This window comes from Protopterus annectens, chromosome 8.part0 (genome assembly GCF_019279795.1).
Source record: "Protopterus annectens isolate FY-2018-M chromosome 8.part0, PAN1.0, whole genome shotgun sequence".
Taxonomy (NCBI): Eukaryota; Metazoa; Chordata; order Ceratodontiformes; family Protopteridae; genus Protopterus; species Protopterus annectens.
In genome coordinates, this window is record NC_056741.1 from 222,634,479 (window position 1) to 222,657,366 (window position 22,888).

The 22,888-nt window shown below is 36.0% G+C and overlaps 1 protein-coding gene across 1 annotated transcript in view; it reads left to right on the forward strand.

Annotated features, from left to right (window-relative positions):
• LOC122808713 (complement C1r subcomponent-like) overlaps positions 1–22,888 on the forward strand; it is a 365,688-nt gene that overhangs the window by 36,965 nt on the left and 305,835 nt on the right. The window contains exon 2 of the mRNA XM_044079702.1: positions 4,412–4,628. Within this exon, the coding sequence (XP_043935637.1) occupies positions 4,412–4,628 (217 nt within the window). The remainder of the gene's footprint in view (positions 1–4,411; positions 4,629–22,888) is intronic.

Genomic DNA, 22,888 nt, shown 5'->3' on the forward strand with positions numbered 1-22,888 from the left:
GTTACATGCCCTTGACTCTCAGTGCTAGAGAGAGGTCAGCCTTTGTGACTTCTTTTGTCTTGTATGAGTTCACAAAGATGCCCTTTGGGATGAAAAATGCCCCAGTGACTTTCCAGAGGCTGATAGATCATATCCTAGCAGGAGCAGGAGATTTTGCCCTTGCTTATCTAGATGATATTGCTATCTACAGCCATTCCTGGCAAGAGCACCTTCAGCATGTCAGGGAGGTGCTGGGCAGACTACAAAGTGCAGGGTTGACCATTAAGCCCAGCAAATGTCAGGTGGGTATGGCCGAAGTCCCCTACCTGGGGCATGGAGTGGGGAGTGGTATGATCAGGCCAGAACCTGCTAAAGTGGAGGCCATTCCAGTAATGGCCTGCACCTATTACCAAATAGCAGGTGAGGGCATTTGTAGGGGCACCAGGGTACTACAGAAAGTTTGTATAGTACTATAGTTGTTCCCCTCACAGACCTGACAAATAAAAACAGGCCAGATACAGTAGTGTGGACCACAACATGTGAGCAGGCATTCCAGAAGCTTAAAGAAGCTTTGGGATGACCCCCTGTGTTAGCCAGTCCAGATTACAGCAAATAATTTGTTGTGCAGGTAGATGCTTTGAACCATAGGTTGGGGGTTGTACTTAGCCATATTTCTTCAGATGGAGAAGAGCATCCAGTGGTTTATCTCAGCAGTAGGCTCCAACCCAGGGAGGAATGCTATGCAGCTGTAGAAAAGGAATGTCTAGCCATAGTGTGGGCACTGCAGAAACGTTAGCCTTATCTATATGGAAGAAAATTCACTGTAGTTACAGATCACAATCCCCTAACATGGTTACATTGAGCCAGCCAGCAAAATGCCAAATTGCTAAGATGGAGCCTAGGGTTGCAAGCATATAATATGTCAGTACAACACCACAGTGGGATTAGCAATGCCAATGCAGATGGGCTCTCAAGACAGGGAATGGGGTAGGGTATATCCAGCTAGACTCAACCCTCACAATCAACTTTTTTCAAGGGTCACTTGAAAAACTAGTTTGGGTTCTTGGGGGTGTGTGATAAGATGTGAAGGCTGCCAGCCTAGCTAGATAGAATTTTGTAAATAATTCTATATCCTTGTAAATATTAATATTATCCACAGGCTTGTTTGACAAATGTAAGAAAACCGTGTTATGTTCTGATCTTCAAAAATGTAACCACAGTGCACCCTACTTGAAGAAAACTGATAAGTAAAGGATTTTACGACTGTGTGTGAGCTCAAGCTTGGAGACATGATGTTTGCAGCTAGAAATTCTTTCTATTGTCCTAAGACAGAGATAAATACCAGATTTCACATGTAAAGTGTCTTTTATTGATGTGGCTTCCTGGCAGGTGCAGATCACAAAGACATGTTAAATTTTAAGTCTCTGTTAGCCTGGGAACTAAATCAGAGAAGTGACAAGAACGATGTAATCTGTGATGGCTCAGCAGTAATGTGTATTATCAATTTAAGGACTTTCTCGGAAAGAAAGAATTGCATTTTGTATTTTGTTCTGAAGCTGACAACAACTCACCATCACTTGCTTTGCTGTGTAAGTAAAGTTATTTAGATCTTAGTATTTCTCTTAGAGATAGATAGGAATATCACCAGATTAGTCTAGCTGTTTTCTATATTTATGTCAGACTGTCCTACAATGTTATTTTAAAGTATTTCCTGTGATTTCTGAACTCTCTGATGTCATTGTGTTGAGTTAATAAGTATTGTCTTTTTTTTATTATTTATTATTAAATATATTTAAGCCTTTTAACTGTTGCTCTTTTGTGTAGAGATAATTTAAGCTCTTAGAGTACTTGCATGTATTTGGTGATACTGTATAGGCCACTCCTAAATATCCTTTAAGTCACAGTCACACTTACCAATTGGATAATAATAATAATATTGCACAGTAGAATTGGACACCCTTTGGTAAGGACCTGTATAGTAGTTAATAGTAGTGGTTGGTGGCAGTTGGCACTACAGTATAGTCTGGGCAGAAGGTCCAGTTGTCAGGCCAGCAAGAAAAGTTCTGATAGCTATGCAGAATAAAGTCAAGGCTCAGATGGACAAGATTGTGCAGCAAGGTGATTTGTCCACAGAACCGACTGAATGGGTGTTGTCTATGGTAGCAGCCCACAAAAAAGGCTCAGATAAAATCAAAATATGTGTTGACCCAAGAGATTTGAACAAAGCATTAAGGAGACCACATCATCCAATGAGTACAGTCAAGGAGGTCACAGCCGTAATACCGAATGCCACTGTTTTTTCTGTCTTAGATGCAAAAAGTTCATTTTGGCAAGTGATCACAAATCCTCATTACTGACTACTTTCAGTGCCCCATTTGGCAGCTATAGATTTCTCTGGATGCCATTTGGAATAAATTCTGCAAGTGAAGTATTTCAGCGTGCAATGGAGCAAATTTTTTCAGGTTATCCTTGTGCCATAATAGTAGATGATTTCTTGGTTGGAGACAATGGTGAAGCAGAGCATGAGAGAAACCTTAAGAAAAATCTAGACAGAGCATGTGAAGTGAACTTAAATCTCAGTCCTCTGAAGTGCAAATTCAGACTACCAGACGTTACATATGTAGGTCATTTATTTGCCAGCACTGGAAAGCCAACCATACCCATCCAAGCAAGCAGCCATTCTAGAGATGTCAGCACCAGATAATGTTCAAGCTCTACAACATTTTCTTGGTATGGTCAACTATTTAGGCAAGTTTATACCAGACTTCAGTGAGTTGACAGCACCTTTGGACAGAGCTAATGTGCAAGAATGTCACATGGTCTTGGTTGGAACAGCACCAAGAAGCATTTGAAGACCTTAAGCAGAAAATTGCCACCCCACCTACATTAAGATACTATGATGTCAATAAACAAGTCACCCTTTCCTGTGATGTTTCAAAATTTGGTCTTAATGCAGTCATTCTTCAAGAAGGCAGACCAGTAGCCTATGCAACCAGAACTCTTACCCAAAATGAAATGCAATATGCTCAAATCGAGAAAAACATTTGGCGATAGTGTTTGCATGTTCAAAGTTTCATGATTATATTTATGGTCGAGCTATTCAGATTGAAACTGATCACAAACCTTTAGTTACTATTTACTTTTAGTTACTATTTTAAAGAAGCCTATGCATTCAGCTCCAGCAAGATTGCAAGGAATGATGCTCTAATTGCAAAAGTACAACTACAAAATGGTCTATACAAAAGACAAACTTCTTTATCTGGCTAATACCTTATCCAGATCACCCAGAAATACCTCAGAACAGCTTCATGTAGAGAATTTCAACTCTGATGTCATGGAAGTATGTAATTTTTCTACCATGAGGCTTGATGAGCTGAGAGATCATACAAAGACTGATCCAGTTTTGCAAAAGCTCAGTCACTACCTTAATATTGCATGGCTGTCAAAGCAATCTAGTGTACCACTTGAAATGCAAACTTATTTTCCTTACAGAGATGAGATGTTGATGGAAGATTGTATTATTTTCAAAGGTCCTAAAACTGTTGTTCCTGCTTCCTTACAACATGAATATATCCACATTTTACATTGTGGCCACCCAGGTTCCGAATCTACCAAAAGAAGGGCAAGAGGACTAGTATTTTTGCCTTCTCTAGTAAAATACATTGGTAAAGTACTTTCTTCTTGTTTACTAAGCAATACTACTAAATGGCATTTGCAAAGAGAACTACTTCAGTTAAGTGAAGTTCCTGAACTACCTTGGTCAACAATAGCTACTGGCATATTCAAGTGGAACAATTAGCATTACTTGGTATTGACACTTATTAAAACTGGTTTGAGATTGATTTACTACCTAGCCTAAGGACCACTACTGTTATTATTAAGTTGAAATGCCATTTCTCAGTCCATGGTAGTCCACACAAAGTCATTTCTGACAATGTCATCAACATGCATAATTTATTTCTCAAAGAGGGAGGATGTAGAATGGCATACCTATGTTGTAGCTTTAAGAAGCATTCCAAAGACTGAACGTGCATATAAATAGTAAGCACATGCTAGGTTCAGTGCCATTTTGTATGAATGCACCCAGAGAGTGAGCATTTATGAATGTAATAGCTAGTTTGTGTATAAGTTTATCTAAGTTAAAGTTATTAAGCCTCAATCCTGATGTGTTTGTACATAATAAAGCTGCTTGAACAGAACCCACAAAGTCTCATCTATTGTATCCTGACCAGACCAGAAACAATTACCATGATTTCATCAACTTCTCCAAACACATTTAGAGTGTCTGAAGTGAAAGTCATGTTCTACAGTATGACAATTCTGCGGTTATAACTGCGCTATGTTATGTATAGTGAGCTGTGCTGCATTCTAATGTGAAGTTATTTAGCATAATTTGTTTAAGTCTAATAATACTATTTATGTTACTTTCCAGTTCATACATCCTACTTTGCAGTATCCTGTGTGGTTTTGCCTCTGCAACAGTACATCTTCACTTTGGGAGTATAACTTCTCCCAATTATCCCAGACCTTATCCTGACAACAACCAAACAACTTGGACTATCACTGCACCAGAAGGGTTCTTAATAAAACTCACTTTTCAAGACTTTGATTTAGAGCCATCTGAAGACTGCCATTATGACTTTGTGGAGGTAAATATGTGCTCAGGTATTTTAAATATTACTGCCTTTAAAACTGTATCAGTTTAAAAAATGATTCTAATAAAGCCTGAAAATAGCCTGCCATGTGCCACTATTATATTACTTGAAGCCTTGGCTAGATTGCTTCTACTATGAAATGCCAATTTCTGAAAACCCAAGAACTAGATTTGGTAAAAAAGAATCCCAGAAGCACAAAGGAGTGAATAGGTTAACTTTATTTATTTTTTTTGCATTGGGTCAACCTCCTTGTACCCCCTGATGTAGGGTTTAAGCCCCCAAATGTATATATATATATATATATATATATATATATATATATATATATATATATATATATATATATACCAACTCCATAGTTGCACCAACTTGAGGAAGGGAAATTTTTTCCAAAAGAAGTGATGATTTCTTATGGAAGACAGAGAACAGGGTTGTATTCCCCTGCATTTTTCCTTTGGGGTGTTGACTCCTAAGGAGTTTCACCTCAATAATCTGTAGTGACACTGGTTAGATTTTATAGTAAAAGCTCTCTCTGCAATGCAGAGATTTTGTTCCAAGCTGCACTTCAAATGAGCTATGTTTGACAAGCGTTTTGGGTAGTAGACAAACCCCTAGGGAGGGACAAGAATAAGTAGCTGAAGTCAGCTTCATGAACCCAGGGCAAGGATTTTGGAGGAGACCCACTACAAGAGCTTCACCTGATGGAAGGTCAAGTACTGCAGCTCCCTCAAAATAGGTAAAGGGTGCAGAAGCCCACAGGTGATCTAACCATAGAATGCAGGGGTGTAGAAGCATGCACTTGCACAGCATTCTGCAGGGCAGTTATTGTACCTCTTCTTCTGTATACAGAGGTTTGAGAAATATACAGAAAAATATACCCCAAGCCACCCAATAATTTGATAGGAGGCATAGGAGCCAAAAATAACTAAACTGGGAAATGTTTCAATAAAATATTGTTTTTAGAGACATTTGAACAACAGGTTGAGGAGGGAGGTATCTGGAATCAAAATGGTGCAAACATTAGAAGGAGAAGGGGAAAAGATAAATGTTTGGCTAACTACTTTTAGCAAGGCAATTTTAAAAAATTGATAATTCTTGTCAAACCATTGCTTGATTGGTAGTTAGTATATTATGTAATGTATGATGACAGTTATTCAAAAATGTATTGTCATTTAGGACCACACAAGTGCAGCCTAAATGAAATTACACATCAGCTCACGATAGGAAATGCTTGATGTGTAATAGCAGTTTTTGGCATTATTCAAAGCCTGTTTTTGTAAGTGTAACCAGTTATATATATGTTTTTCTAACAGTGGATAAAAAAGTGTTAAACTGGTAAATAAAGATTTTCCCTAGCGTTTATATTTCGGTAACACTTTTTAAGTTTTGAATTCTAACTACCTATAAGAACTTAACACATGTCCAAGAGGGGTGTTCTGAAACTAGGCAACACTGAAAAACCTCTTGTCAGTATAGTTTATTCAAATTCCCCCCTTTCAAGATAGTTCAAAGGAATTTGTTTTTGTTGGTTGTGGAATCTGTGCAGCAATACCCTGCACAAGGAAGAAAAATAATATTCATAATTTATTGAAATCTTAAAAAAAGAATATACTCTGCCAATGTGAATCAGATGCTACACAAAAAAAAAAAAAAAAAACAACTGCATGATTCCCACACAGCTATGTACTTTTTAGCATACATTTTCTGTATGCTTGCTGAAAACACAAATACAATACAGTTTGACTTCATTCAGTCCTCTAACAACCACTTACACTTTCCATAATTTTGCACAGCTTAGTTCACCTGTCAAAATGTGTAAAATCAGCCACTTCCTTCCTTCTTTGTTTTTCTCATTTTGGTGTTGTGCAAAAGGTTATTTTTTATAACCCCCACCTGGGTAATCATGTTGCTAGAAACCTGTTTAATAGTTCTACATCCACATTGCAAAATGATATTGGCTGGGTGTTAGCCATATCCTGAGGGTCTCCCTTAATTTTTGGAAACCAGCACTGTAACTTTTGCCATTAAAGAAAGGAGGACAGCGTCACAGAACTGTTAAAACCTGCCCCCAAGCTCTTATTAACTTTAAGCCCACTTTTTTTGTTATAACACTTTGGATGAGTCTGTCTCTCTGACTTCTCCCCCCCCCAATTCACTGCTTTATTGATAGCATATCTTCTTCTCCTATGCTCTTATCAAAGTACATTTTCCGTCCTGTGACAATGTGCACTCTTTCACACATTACCACTGCAACTTCTGTTCTTGCTTTTGCACGTGGTTACCCAACCAACATTGATCCTCTGAACTATTCAGACCAATATCTAAATGACCTTTTGATAATCTCCACAGGAGCACCAATGCTCCCCTTGTGTCAGCAGGTCATTTATATTACTCTGGGTTACTTCCATACTATGGCTTATGCTTTTCTTTTTGGTAAGAATCCCCCCAACTGCCTTCTACCACATTACTACCAATGTGTACCCTCCATTGACCCCCTTACTTTTTAATTGTTTATAACCAATATCTCTCCTGTGTATCCCAGTACCCTTCTCTGACCTGGATTATCAGTCTACATGGATAACTCACACTGCATTACCCATTCCTCTGTAGATTACTCCTCATCATACTAATTCTTTTTCTCTTTTTCTTTATTGTACATCACTGCCTCTTCCAGTCAATATTAATTCTAAACATACATCACGCTCACCTATAACTATATAACCTGATTCCAGTAAAATGTTTGCTTTTTTAACCAATTCCAGTCAAATATTTGCTTCCTCTTGTCCATTCTTTCTCACTCTCCCTCCTCCATTTCTCCAAGTTTGTCTACATTTATTTTTCCCCTCTCACTACTGATTTGCAAATTTTGTTTACTAGCTATTATTCCCACTTGTAAGAATGGAACCCGTACCTACAATGGTGGTATACCTATGCATGGCTTAAGGTAAGCCTTAACATTTTCTCTTCTCCATTTCTCAAGGGATAGGACTCATGAGCCTACTACCATACCCGCAATCAGTTCCCCTCTCAGTTTTCCAATGTACTCTTGTCTAATTCCTTATTAAAAGCCCTGCAAATGCAACTATTAATTTATATGTGTTATGTTTAACATTTATTCCTAAATACTTAAACTCCCTGACACTTATTTGTGATCTACCACCTTCCTATACCTCTTGTATTCTGTGTGCAGAATTGTACAAAACTCTATCCCCACAAAAAAAAGTATAATAATTTCCCTCTCCCTTTACACTGACCTTCTTCATCCTATTAATTGAACTGGTATTCCCCAGACCTCAGAGAGCAGAACTATAACCTACTCTACCTAACCTATAAAATAAATATATAGGCAGTTATTAGGCAAGCGGTTCAGGAGATCATCACTGAGCCAAGGCCACATTCATTACTGCTCTAAAGCACTTTCTGTTTAAGTGAGTTGCTGAAGGTCATACACTAGCCAGATGAAAACTGAGGGAATCAAACCCTGTACCAAAGAAAGTAGCTTGTTTACAGTTCATAGTCTTAGTCCATTGTGCCAAATCCCAGACTAAACTGGAAGCTAAGGGACTCAAACCCTGTACAACAAGGCACCATTCATGAACAGCTCATAGGCTTAATCTTCTGTGCTGTCTTTCCTATTACACTTATGTAGCCCCGTCCTCTTCACAATTAGACCACATTTACCATGACACAAATTTTAGATTGTCACACTTTTAGATTCATATACTGCAATTTAATGAACTAAGACTCCCATAGAAGTCTACATCACTGGATAGTGATAACATTCATGATAAATACTATAATTTTACAGAAAGTCATACTCCATAAATGTTTCTTTATTTTTTGTATAAAAATAAAAGCTATAGCAAAACAGTTTACTTTCTAATATATTCAGTCTTGCATAAACCAGACATATGCTCTCAGTGGTCATCTAGACCCCAGCCATAAAAATTCACACCTGAACAAGTACCTGAAAGAAAGAGTAACACAGCCTTGTATTGTCTGGTATTTAGTACAGAAGACTAAGCTTTTAAGCTGTTACTGAACTACTTCCTGAGTCCTTCCTCCTTCATTTGTCTAAATCACCAGACAGTGCTCCAAGATCATCCCCGAAAAGTGACACATGTCTAGAGGGCTTACCTAATTAGCAAACAGATAAAAAACTCACATTAAACTAATGCTGTGCATTGCAGGAAAAAGTATATTCACACCAAATAGTACAACAAAACAAACCCCATATAAGCCATACAACAAACAATGACTTACACACTGTAGTAAGAGAAAACAGCATTGAATAAATTGGTTGTAACTGAACACTGAGAAATAAGGTTCATTTCAACAGTAGCTGTGCCAATATAAACAAACCCCAAGGTGCAATAGTACATATTTTCCTCTGGCCTTTTGTGTGTACAGTGGTATATTTATAGAACATGACAGAAATATTCCAGCTTTCCATACTCTTTCAATGCAATAACAGGATCTTCTCCTGGTACCTTGAGCATGACCTTCCAAGGATGCTAAACCTCCACCTTCATGCGCTGCCTTCCATGGAAATGGTTGCTCAGTCATGCAGAAAGCTAGTCTCACATCTCTCACTTCCACTCCAGTCCACTTCCAAAGATATACTAGAGGAACAAAAAAGAACAAAAGAATAAATGAAGTAGGGGAGAGGTTGGAAACAGTATTCTGATGACCCACTCTCCATTCTTACTTTGCAAAATGTGTTTTCTTCCATGCAGTCTGTGTCTCTCAGGTCAGCTCCATTAAAATTCAACTTATATTTTTGCCTGTTTCACCCAGTCATCTCATGTAATTTTCCATCTTTAACTTCTGTCAAATGGCTTCTTGTGTCTCACAGGATCATAGGAAGTTAATAGGCTAATGTCCCTAGGGTCATTATAAGCTTAGCCATGTTCTAGCCTTATTTCCATGATCAGCACCTATTACCCCTGTCCAAGAGGGCCAACAAGATGCTCTGTTTGACATGACGTGGGAGTCTGTTCCAAAGGTGTGATAACCTCTGGGAGACAAAGCTGTCCCTCCATCAGGTTCTAATAATGTCATATATCAGGTTAAGGTCTTTAGAGTGAGTAACCCGTGTACCATTTGACTTGCGAATATGCAGCATTTTCAATAAAGCAGGGTCAGAGATTGCCTTATATGCAAGACAGAGATTGTCTCTGAGTAGTCTGTATGAAACAGAATAAAGTGACAGTGATTTCAGACAATCCACATCTATTCTTGGCCCCCTTCTGTGTTCTATTTTTATTAATGATCTGCAAACTAGTATTCCCTTAGCTACCTGTATACAATACGCTGACAATTCTACTCTGATCTGTTCTGCCTCATCTGCCTCTGAACTACACTCTATCACCCAGCAGACTTTTCTAACCACTGAAACTTGGTTCCTTAAACGATGTCTAATCTTAAACCCTAAAAAAAAACAAGTTGTTACTTTTCTCCCCCACCCACAAGTCCCCTCCTCTCATCTTCTCTGTCCTCTCTAATAATGGCACCAGTATATCTCCAGACCCCTCCATTAGGCTCCTGGGAGTTGAAATAGATAACAACCTATCCTTTGATTCTCACATAAATAACAAACACGTCAACAGAAAACTAGGCTCCCTTTATAGAATCAAAGCATTCCTTACTCCACTGGCCAGAACCTCCATTGCCCACTCCCATCTGGTTTCAACCCTCCTTTATGCCTCACCTATTTATACTAACCTCTCCAAATCTAACCTCAATAAACTGTCTACTGCCTATAATAGTATCACCAGATGTGTCTCTGGTTCTACTTTCAGAACTCACCATTGCAAAAACTTAAAGGAATTAGGATGGCTAGAATTGCAAAATCTGATCTTGTTTCATCAACTCTCCTTAGCCCAAAACATTCTGTACAAGCCCATTAATACCCCTATACTCACTTCCCTTATAACTTCTTACTGCAACCTCAAAAGCCTATGTTCTTCTAACAAACTTCTCATAGCAACTTGTAAACCAACAACTCGGCAGGTAACTCTTTGTTCTCTAACACTATTGGAAATTCCTGGAACTCTCTTCCTATAATCTCTCTTCCATCTCTTCTCCTCACTGCTTCAAAACCCAGCTCAAACCTTTCCTTAGAACCCACTGGCTCTGCCCCTGCATAAACCTTGACTAACATTTCCATCAAGTTCTAGTACTTCCACCTTTTCTGCCTACTAATTTTTAGTCCACAAGTAAATTGACTGTTAGTATGTTAATTCCTAACTTTTACACCTGAAAGAACTTGATACTGTAAATGCTCATTAACTAAAGTGTTATCTCTGTAATTTCTGTTTATCAATAAATGTATTTTGGAGCTTTTCTCCCCAGGCCTCAACTGAAAATGGACTCAATATCCAGTTGAACCAGCCTGGTCAACAAATGTAAAATAAAATAAAATAAAAATAAATAAAGACTTTGGCGCCAATCATTTGTTGTGTAATACCCTTTTGTATGATGTTGACATCATTTGGAGATTCTATGACCTCTCCCAGTTTACAAACTTCCAAACCAGTTCACTAGTCTTAAAAAAATAATATTCTTTATTCAATAAACATCCCAAAAGCGATAAAAAAAAAAAAAAAGTAAAAAAAACACACAGTTACAACAGTATTAGGCCACATGTTGTTAGGGTTATCAGAGAGTTTCACCTTTCCGCGCCAATGCGTCAACAACGTACTTAAAATACACCAACCTTGCTTTCAAAATAAGCACACAATCAGCAAGGTGTAATGAATGCATTCTCAACTAGCAGTGGGAATCAGCATATATATTAATAGTGAAACTGTTTGTACTTGTGTTTCCTGTATGTGAATTACTAATTGATTTGTGTAAAATTCTAATACCTTCAAAAAAACAACCTACTACAATCAAGTAAAAATTTAAATTACAATACTATTTATACATAAATATTAATATTAAATAATAATACATATTAATGATATATGTAATATGAAATTTTAAAAATTTCTAAAAAATTTTTTAAAAAATTTAAAAAAATGTGGAATCTCTAAATGTATCTAAATCTCTTCCTAAAAAAATTAAAATTTAAATAAAAAATATACATATAATAAAATATAAATAAAACCTTACTTAAATTTAAATATTATGTGATTTTAACTTCATTTTAACTTCATTATTGACTTGGCTGATGATATTTCATTACCACATTTTCACCCTATTAACTGCCAAATAACCAAATCCAAAATACAAATTTCAGCACCAGCAAAGTCTTAATGTTAATAACTTGAGCAAACATAATTTGAGGTATAAAAAAAAAAAAAAATAAAAACTTTTGGAATTACTATGAATGTATAAAGCAATATAAAAAAGCACTTTGTCATGTGTAGTCCTGATGTCAATCTAATAATCTTTAAATTTTAATTCTGTTTGTTTTTCCCATATAGAGGCTTTTGATAAACTGTTGCAGTAGCATGCAACACAACCATGCAAGTGTTACACAAACAAACCCAGGACATCTAATCATCTTTTAAGGTATTAAGAAATTAATAAGTATGGTCCATTATTGATAAATACATATCACGACCAACCACCACATTTATTCATTTTAGATTTCATAATTATTTCATTGTATAGGTTTACAGCTGTAAAAATTTCCGGGATAAATATTTGATTTTGTTAACTTGAATGATTATATATTGTTCTTCTAAATTGATCTTTTTTCTCTATTTTGAGCTTCTTAATTTTTTTTAAAACTTAAATTTTAAAATATATATGCAAAAAATCTTGAGCTCAGTTTCAGACCCTCTTCAAAAAAATTAAAATAAAATCCAAAATCTTAAAATAACAAAAAATTTTATAAAAAAAAATTTTAAAAAAAATATTAGGTAAACCATGCTTTGCCAAGACCTACTGGTAATAAAAGTATATTTAGGTCCCATAATGTTCTCATTGCAACACCTATTTTGTCTATATTAAAGAATATAAAATTATTTTAAAATATTTTCTCAAGCATCTGTCAGTTATCGTGACAACAATCTACACTCAGAGTGCTGTGTTTGTTTGTGTTGGAATTACACTGGAACAAATTTCACTACATCAAACAAATTAATGACAAAATGGGAACATTCTACTCATCAATAAAAACCACAAAAAATATTTACAAAATCTCAAACAAAAATCGATAGAATCCATGAATCTGTGAAAATGTGTATAATGTGTGAAAATTTGTTCTTACACTTGAAATCAAATCAAATAAGGCCTGCTCATAGTCTTTCCTCCTTTAAGGCAGAAAATTGGTCTAAAAATGAGGATTATCTAAATAAATGTTTATTTTTTTTTTCCCAAAAAATAGATGGTATATTGGGAAATTCCACAGTAATATAATGATAAATTTGTGCATCAATCCTTCCATCCATCAAACCTGCATGCTCTTTCAGGCAAAATGTAATAAAATGTTTACTAAAATAGTAAAAGAGAATGTAAAATTAATGTTCTTTGAAAAATTATATATATAAATTAAAGTATATGCTTAAATTCTATAACATGTGCCCATATATTGTATAAAAGGTGCATATATTGTTGGTGCTTTTTCGTCTCAAAACTCAAATATATCAAATTCCCTTCTAAACAAAATTATGAAAATCCAAGTGGTTGCCCATGTTGTTTCACATCAGACTCATACCAACCTTCACTTTTTTCTACTCTCATTCTGCCCATCTTGCCCTCTCCTTGCATAATTGTAATATCTTCTTGTTTTAAGTTCTGGTTGCATTCTCCTATCAAATCTCTGATCTCTATTTTCTTACTGGCTTATGTTAAAACTGACTGTGTCTATTAACACTGTGTCATTAAATCATCTATAACCTTCATCATGGTCATCCCTATTACATTTTAATTAAGATTCAAATTGATTTGAATTAGAATTTTTTAATAGCTGGTAAATTATTTTACATTCTCATTACTACTGTATAGTCTTTGTGTCTGATTATTCTCTATATTTTTTTAATATCTGTTTCTTGATTTGTTATTCTATCCATTGCTGTCTCTCATTAGTGTCTCTTCACTTGTAAGCAATTCAAACATAATCTAATTATAATATATTCAATATCTAAATTATTTAGTTTCCATCGTTGATGTTAAATAGTACCGAAACAGATTTTGTATCTTTAACATAATACTTAAATTTAAAATTAAATCATTTTCCCATTGAGTTACGATGCTTCATTTAGGCTATCAATTTTCATAAAGTCAAAAAAGACTTGAAAAAAAGTAAAAGTCCCAAATCTTCTTGAAATTTAACATTGCACTCCTTCTAAAAACTGGTGGGCGGGATAAAACTTCACTCAAGGAGTTAAATGTCTTTTTAATTCTCTTCAGCCGCTCTAAAAAGAAACTGCAGCTTTGAGTTTTTTTTGAGTCACTCTTTTGTCCTTCTTTATTTCGATTTCAAATGTGCCCTTGTTATATGTTACTGAACCTTTGAAGCATCGATTTGGTTGCACAAAGAAATTGAATTAAAATCGTTAAGTCTGCTGATTGCATGGGCAACCTATGCCTTTGGACCCTAATGCACACCTAATTGCCACGGGACAGCACATAACATTAAGGAGATGCACACAAAATATCCCCTGTCCCTGACGTGTACCTGTTTCCCTGAGGACTCACCGCTTGCTGCCTTGGCAACTATGCTGTGTGGGTCTGTAGGCTTACTCATGCAAATACTTAAATTTTTAGTGAGTCTGTAATATTAAAAAGAGCAACACTATTAGGTATCTAGAATTAGTCGTGATATAAACTCTATCATATCTATTCACCTATCATATGTTTACCCATACCATCTAACATGGTTGGATGCAGTGTTGACATTATTCTTTTTGTCATCCCTTTTCCTTAAAATTTAAAAAAAAAAACTAATTGATGTAGTGAATATACACTCTCCAAATAACATAAAACAGGAATATATATTGAGGGGGAGAATATTGCCTTGAATAAACCTAAATTTGGAAAAAATTAGGAAAACTAAAAGATTAACTATAAAAACCTAATCATGGATAATGAATAAAATCTATGTTGAATATAATGTGGTGGTTTGTCGAAATGTAGATTTATCAATACTTCTATAATTTAAAATACTCTATTGAATTCTAATTGAGGATGACTGGTCCACATGGTTGTGTTACAAGGCATGGTATATTACTGTATCAGGAATGCAAGGGAATAAGAGCAAATTATGGAAGAAAAACATGTGAAATTAAAAAGATTGTTTATTGAACACACATATGACATCAGTTATATGAAGTCTATGAAACAAAAATTTTATTCATTTATAAGGCTGTGAATGTCTCGCTATGTTTGTTTCAATTTTTGTAATTGACAGAATACCTCAAGTTATGTTGGTTTGAGGAGGTGACTGGTATGCTTTGTTGAAGTGCTATATAATGTATTTTGCAAATAAGATTAAATGCCAATAGGTTCTTTATTAAGTTAAATCAATTCTTATTTAAGATATTGAAGTTAAAATCACAATTTATTTAAATTATATTTTTAGCTTTTTTTATTTATTTTATATATAATTATAAATAATTTTTTAATTATTAACAAGATTAAATGATAATGATTTACATTATATTTTTTTTATTTTGAATTAAAATTTGTTAAAAAAATTTTTTAAAATTATATTTACATGTCATTCATATTTTATATATTTATTAATTAATATTTTATTGTAATGTAATATTGTTATTTTAATAACACGACTATTGTAGTTTTTTATGAATTTTTAGATGGTAATAAATAATTTATTGTGACTAAGTAATTCATGAACACAAAACTGACTCTACTCATTATTTTCTACTATATGTATTTCTATAGTATGTAAACTACACTCACAAATCTAATCTAGCCCTTCATTATTATTGTGTGTTGATTGATAAGTAATCATCAATCTGTTGTATTTTAGTGGACGACGTGTGTTATTAATTGAATTTGTGATGTGATGATGCCAACACATGGGGTGAAAGCCGCTTAGTACTGTTGTAAGAACATACTTTTATCTTTTTTTTCGCGCTCGTTCCAGGATTATTTTGAATAAAGGAGAATTTTTACTACGTTCTAGGAGTCAAGGTTCTGATTGCTTTTGCTCTCCCAGTTTACAGTCATCATCAGCCACAGACCTTTGGTTTTTGCTTGTACTTTGGAGAAATAGATTATAAGAAATAGAGGTCCAAGGACTGATCCTTGTGGAACACCACTGGTCACAGGTCTGCTGTTGGAGGTTGATTCCTCTTTTTTGGCTATATGGGTTCTATCAGTGAGCCAGTTAGTGACCCATCTAACAATATAAAGGTCGATACCTAGCTTGGTGAGTTTGTCAATGATGCCTGAGCGGGGGATAGTGTCAAAAGCCTTGGCTAAGTCTAGATAGGTGGTATGCATAGATTTCCCCTCGTATAGGGCCTTGGTAACTGCCTCGAAGAAGTCCACCGGGTTTAACAGACATGATCTCCCTTTGACGAATCTAAACTGAGTAGGGTCAAGTGTTTGGAGATTACCTATAACTTTGTTGATAAGGTCCATGACAATTCACTCCATGGCCTTGCAGGTAAGGTGAGTTAGGCTAATAGGTCTATAGTTCCTGGAGTCAGTGGAAGCACCACCTTTATGCAAAGAATAACGGTAACCATTTTCCAATCATCTAGGATGAAGCCGGTGCTTAGACTATGACTGAAAAGGTTAGCAACAGTGTTGCTAATTCTTGTTGGAGCACATATATGACACAGCCTGGGATGTTATCAGGTCTTATACAGTGGATTTAAAACCTGCTCTTTAATGATACAAGATAGAGGACAGGTGGTATGTCACGGAATACGTGTGGTGGGCACAGGGGAGTAAAGTTTTCACATAACCTGTTGGCAAAGAGGTTAGCTATGTCCACAGGCTCAGTATATGTAACATCATTAACTACCAGTTTAGCACAAACCTGGGCCTTTCTTTTTAGATTACAGAGGTAAATAAAGAATGGCTTATGGTTGTCCTTAGTTGAGGTAGCTAATTTGGATTCGTAGTTTGCTTTGGAGGACTTCACAAGACGTCTTATTTGCTTGTTTAAGCTGAGGAGGGAGTATTTCCAGTTTAGAGCTCACTCCCTCCTATTCTTAAACAGAAATTTCTTCCTCTTATTGTAAAGCCTGTTAACGGCAGTTGTCCAAAAACAAAAAAAAATGGACCAACTAAGTCAGGAATCAAAGTTTAATGTGCACAGAATTAAACATCCACAGAGCTGTCAGGTTAAAACACCCTTCTTCAGTGTGATCACAAATTTTGATTCCCGACTTTGTTGGTCCGTTTTTTTTTTTTTTTTTGGCTTTTTCCTGGATTTTGCCATTGACCAATGTTTACACAATCTCAGTTCCTTCTTTTTGGTTTTATAATGGCAGTTGTCCACCAGCAGGTTTGCTTTTCCTTGAGGAGCTTGTTTTAGTCCTATCAGGTCCAAGTTAATGCAGCTATACAGGTGTTTGTATAAAGCATTAGTGCAGAACTCGGCATAGTTGCCAGTTCCATCTGAGGGGTGCAGTGAAGCTATTTGTACCATCCTGTAACAGGTTATAATCTGGTTTGAAGGCGTTTTTTAGTTTAGTTGCTGTTTGGGGGGGATCAGTTGTGATAGTTACTTTGAATGAAACTGATTTGTGGTCAGATCTCACCATGGAAGGCCTCACAGTGGGGGTACTACAGTGGTCCCCCATATTGGTAAGCTCGTGATCTAGGGTGCTGGCACCCCTTTTGGGGGTGTCAGCCAGCTGGTAAAGAGCATTGGAGTTAATGAAGTCAAAGAAGCTTTGGGCAAGTGAGTTTGAGCATGAGTAATTTACCCAGTCAATGGATGGGTAGCTAAAGTCACCCAAAGCCATGGTTTTGGAGTGTATCATGATAGACGCAAGTAGATCCAAATAGGGAAAGTGGATGTCCTGATTCATGGAGGGGGTCCTTTAGTTAGCAATGACTTGAATAGGTGTCCTACCAACAGTTAATTGCATCTGAAGTATATCCAGGGAATCATACTGTTTAACCAATTTGGAGCTGTATTTATCTTTAATGAATATTGATACACCACCTCCTTTAGTTCTCATGCCTTCAGTTTGTGGTCTGAACATGTGGAAGGAGGTGTAACCTGGTATGGCTGGGGTGCTCTCCACGGCCTTGAACCAGGTCTCTGTGACTGCACAAATGTCTGCGTCTTCCAGAGTGAGGACTACTTCCAGTTAGTGCAGTTTCATGTTAAGGCTCCTGGCATTTAGCAGCATAACCTTTAGCAGCTTCTCTTGTCCTATTTGGTTGATATGATGTCTTGCATTTAATTAGTACAGAGAGTTAAGTTAATGAGCTATTGACTGTACTCACAGTAGAATGTTTGCCGCCTTTTACCTCTATTTGCCTAGCTTGTGATACTGAGAAAGTCACTTAAAGAGACAGTGCTCCCAGGTCACCTCTGGAAAGGGATGTATATACTCCATGAGCTTACTCAGTTCACAAATGTATAAAAATGCCTCTCCTCCTTCTTCAAGCAATGAGTTATCCAGATCATTCCACAAATGATCATGTGCAAATCTTCGTTTAAAAGGCAGTAACTTCTGTAGTTTTCCAAGACCTCATTTCCTTTTATAATTGCATACCAACACCAGAAACAGGACTTCACCACCAGCATTGATTCATAGCTTAACTCTGTTGGATAACCACTGTAGCTGTACCTACTATTCTATTAGATTGCTGACACTATGGTCTTTACAAACATAAATCACCTTTTCAGGCAAGGAATATAATATTTTCCCTTTGAAAACTGCTTTCATGATAGCTGGATACATTATAACAGCATATTAATATTTCCACATTATTCAAATTGCATAGAAAAGCAGAGTTTAATATCAAGAAACACATCTCCATTGCTTTTTACCTAATGGTCTGCACTGATTAAGGCCATGTTAACTACTACCTGTCTTGTTATCCACTCTCTATACTAGTTAAATTAAACACTTTGTGCATATGTCTAGCTTAGCTATATTATTTCTGTGCATCGTATTATATATATTTTATATTAGTGTTAGCTTTTACCTTATAGCTACAGTGGTTATCCGACATAGTTCTAGAAAAATATGTTTATACTAGAATTAGAATTAGATATTTGGTGTAGTAAGTTGTTATTTTTGCTTGTTTTAATATTTATTTCCTTTATTATTACTACTACCACTAATACTATTAAAACTTTGTGCAGCTTAGCAACTTTCCTACAAGAGGAAAGAATAGAATTACTAGCTACAAATATACCTGATAAGTTAATGAACATTAAATGGTTATATCCATTAGGAAAACTAGATCACATTGCTTCTGAATTATCAGCTATGAATTATTTATAATTATAACATTATATCAAAGCAATATTTAATAAATCAAAAGTTTTCAGTACAGACATACATCATATGATTAACTCTATAGATATATCTGAGGAAGTCTCATCTGATACAGCTAAAATGTGGAATACTTTTTAAAATATTTTTCGTGATCATGTTAATAAGTGTAGTAAACCCATTAAGTGTAATCATGGCTGGATCCATCACAAGGCAATCAAGGCAGCAGCCTAGGGCATGATGCTTGTTAGGGGGTCAAGCCACAGCCATACAAGAACCACCTTATAGCTGCTTCCACAAATTTGGTGCTCAGCTCCAAATATGTGCCGGTGAGACTGGAGCTGCGATGCAAATCAATCTTCTGGGATTTAACAGCAGTTTTTAAAAGCCAAGACAGTGGTCTTGGGCAAATGCTGAATTTCTTTTAATGTATTACCTGAAGCACCATGCTAAGCTCTTCACAAAACACAAAATTTCATTCATAGAAAATAACCACTGCAAGCATTGTTGGAACAGGTACTATTTCTTCAGTTCTTTGTATAAGCACTGTGTGTATGTTTCTGTGTGGAGAACGACACAGTTATAGGGTTGTCTAGCTAAATGTTTACTTAGAGCTGTATAGACTCAAATCTTGCATCTTAGCTATGGGAGCTGAGAGCCTTAATCCTCTACACCAACTGCCAGGCCTCCTTTAATGACTTCTTTTTTCTTGTTGTCAGTAAATCACTAGGAAGTTTTTTTTTCAGGCATGCATGTGTGAAATGTAGTGTATTTTGGCTGCAGTAGTTTGTCTAGCAGTTAGTGCAGATGAGTAAGGCAATGAGCTGTTAAATTTTCTCAGCCTTCATTTGTCTTCCTCAGGACACACAGGTTACTTCACCAGACAACATTCTTCTACTGTTCCTGAAAAGGGACACTTGAGTCCAGTGGGCTTACTCAGGCTGTTAAATGTGCTACACATTTGTCTTTTGAATTCCTTCATCCTTTGCATAGATGCTATTTAGTTCTTCATTATACATTATTTGAGTATGAATCCCAGCATGTCTCTTGTAGTTTAATGGGTTGCCAGATGCATTAAATTAAATGTGAGTTTCGGGGAAAAAGAAGTTTACTGTTCATGCTGTTTGTTTTCAATGTGAGAGTGTTTTGTTTTGTTTAGAAAATCTCTGTCAGTGCTTTTCTATAAAATCTGAAATACAATTTTTAAATTAAATCCATATCTCTGTAATAATTGTAAAAATGAAGGTAGTAGTATGTACACTGACAAGTTTAAAGTGTTTATGGTAATTTGGGAGAGACAAACAAGTAATATTGGTATGGCAGGAAGAGGCCTGATTCATTACCCTGCATAGGGCCCCATTTGTTCAGAGTCTGGCTCTGCTGACTCTGGAGGTGTATGCTGTTGGACATTATTCCTCATGAAATATTTTTACATATAGAAATCAATGTCCAGCTTTGCCTCCATACCATTGTTCTGCTGAAAATCATAGCTGCTTGCCTCCATATTCAACCATGTATGCTTTGGGATTATTTCAAATGGATCACTCTCCAATACACCTCCAGAAAAAGAATGTTAATATATTTTCTTAGAATGGTTCAGTATTCATGTGGTTGTATTGTTGAAGTCACCCCAATGCCATTGGGATAACATGTACTTTTCTTCACATTTTTTTAAAATCCTTTGGAGGGATGATTTTACAATGAAATAAATAACCATAGCTGTTAAACATTCATCCACATAAAAGCTCTGTGGTGCAGATGGATAAATCCCCTGACTATGCTCAGACAATGTGAGTTTGGTTACGAGCTCTGGCCACTGAAGGGGTAGGATGGGAGTCACTGTGAGCTACTGATGTTGGCTCACCTATCACATGGAGAAGGGAAACAACTAGAATTCCCTGCTTGCTGACCTTAGCTGGCAAACTTGGGTATAGCAGGATGCAGTGGGTGATTAGGTTGTACTGGATGCATACTGCAAATAAGTCAGTCTTATATGTGCAAACCCACGTAAACACCATTAGGAGGGTTTAGGGATGGATATGCTGAGATTAGATGTGTGTGTGTGAATGTGTACATGCAAAACACAATGCACCTCAAGAATGCAAATGGTTGTCTGCAAATGGATGTGCCATGAATAAGTAATATGCATTATAGTTAGCAAAAACCTGTAAAAGGACTGTAGGAAATGAAGTTGTAAGTGTTACAGACAAAAAAAAAAAACAATAATATAAAAACCAGAGTCACTACAAAAAAATAAACAATAATAAAAAACTCCTTAGGCATGCACATATGACTACCTAATGATATATATCTGTGGACATATATCTACATGAACACATGAAACACATGACAACAGAACAGAACCATGATGCCTGACAACAAAGGACATAGAAGAGTACAAAACAAACAGCACAAGGTGTTGAACCATCTAACAGCCCACAACATGCCTGGCCCACAAGCTAACACAAAAGTTATCATGCCATTAGGTCTCATAAGATCAGCTATCAAACCTATCATGGACTGGCCTTCTTGATCAGCCTTATATAGCTAACCATCTGAAAGTTGTTTACCCTATATGCATCATCAAGGAAGTTGTTTGAAAAAAAAAAATTAGCAAAAAGTATAATTGATTAAGTTTGTTGTACCTTTTTATATACATTTTTAATTTATTATGTAATTTATTGAAATTTTTTAAAATGTTTTGTGCTAATTTGAATGCTAGGTTTTGAAAATTTGATTTTCTTTTTTCCCCAAAAGGAAAAATGCAAATGCAAATTTTGTTGTTTTTTGTAAAAAAAAATATTTATTTGAATGTTCACTGAGTAATAACCTGAGAGATATTTATGTAAAGTAGAGGGTAATGTGAAGGGATGCGACCCACACACATATGGTAGAATGCACAACATGATCCCTGTGTAAAATAGTTATTTTGGGCAAATGCTCATTCATGATTTTCTGGTCAAGAGTTTGTATATTCTGGTCAAGAGTTTGTATAGTCAAGATGAAATATTTAATATATCAAGTCCACTCCCACTTCCATACCACATCCTCCTACTTACAACCTTCCCCACTCCTAAAACCCAGACAAATCATGCAAGGCATACTAGCACTACCACTACTAACTCTCACTACTCTAGCTTACACTACATCCTTATACACTAACATACCATTAAACAGTACCTTCCATATAACACATACCTACACACACATGCATACACACAAAAATATTGTAATCTTCTCCACACTATTTAATAATACCTCATTATTTTATATATACAAAATACACACCACACTACCTCTCAATATACAAACAGCATCTAGAGTAAATACAGAGCTAGCTCACGCTATAAAACTCAAACTATTCCTTAAAAAATGGCTACTAATCTCAGGAGACATACACCCAAACCAGATCCATGCAACAAAACTCTCTCAGACAAACAAAAGGCAGACCTACTTATCATTAACCTAAACTCAAGAAGTATATCCAACAAACTACATGACCCACATGCATTCATAGCCCACTACTCACCTGATATACTAACCATTACTGAGACTTGGCTAAAACCCACCACCCAAAATGAAGAAATTCTCCCCCCAGGTTATAGCATCCTAAGGCAAGACAGAGATACCAAAAAGGGAGGTGGTGTTGCAATTTTATTCAAAAACACACTTAACCTCCAGCCTCTGAAAACCCCACTTCCCAAATTTCAGAATGCAGAAACATTAGGCTCCATTATGTCCCTCAAAAACAAAAAGAGAATCACCATCCTCTGCAGTTATATTCCTCCAGGAAATAACACACCTGTAGTAGAGGAAATGTTAAAATGGGCTACAATCAACCTGCGCCAAGAAACTATCCTGTTA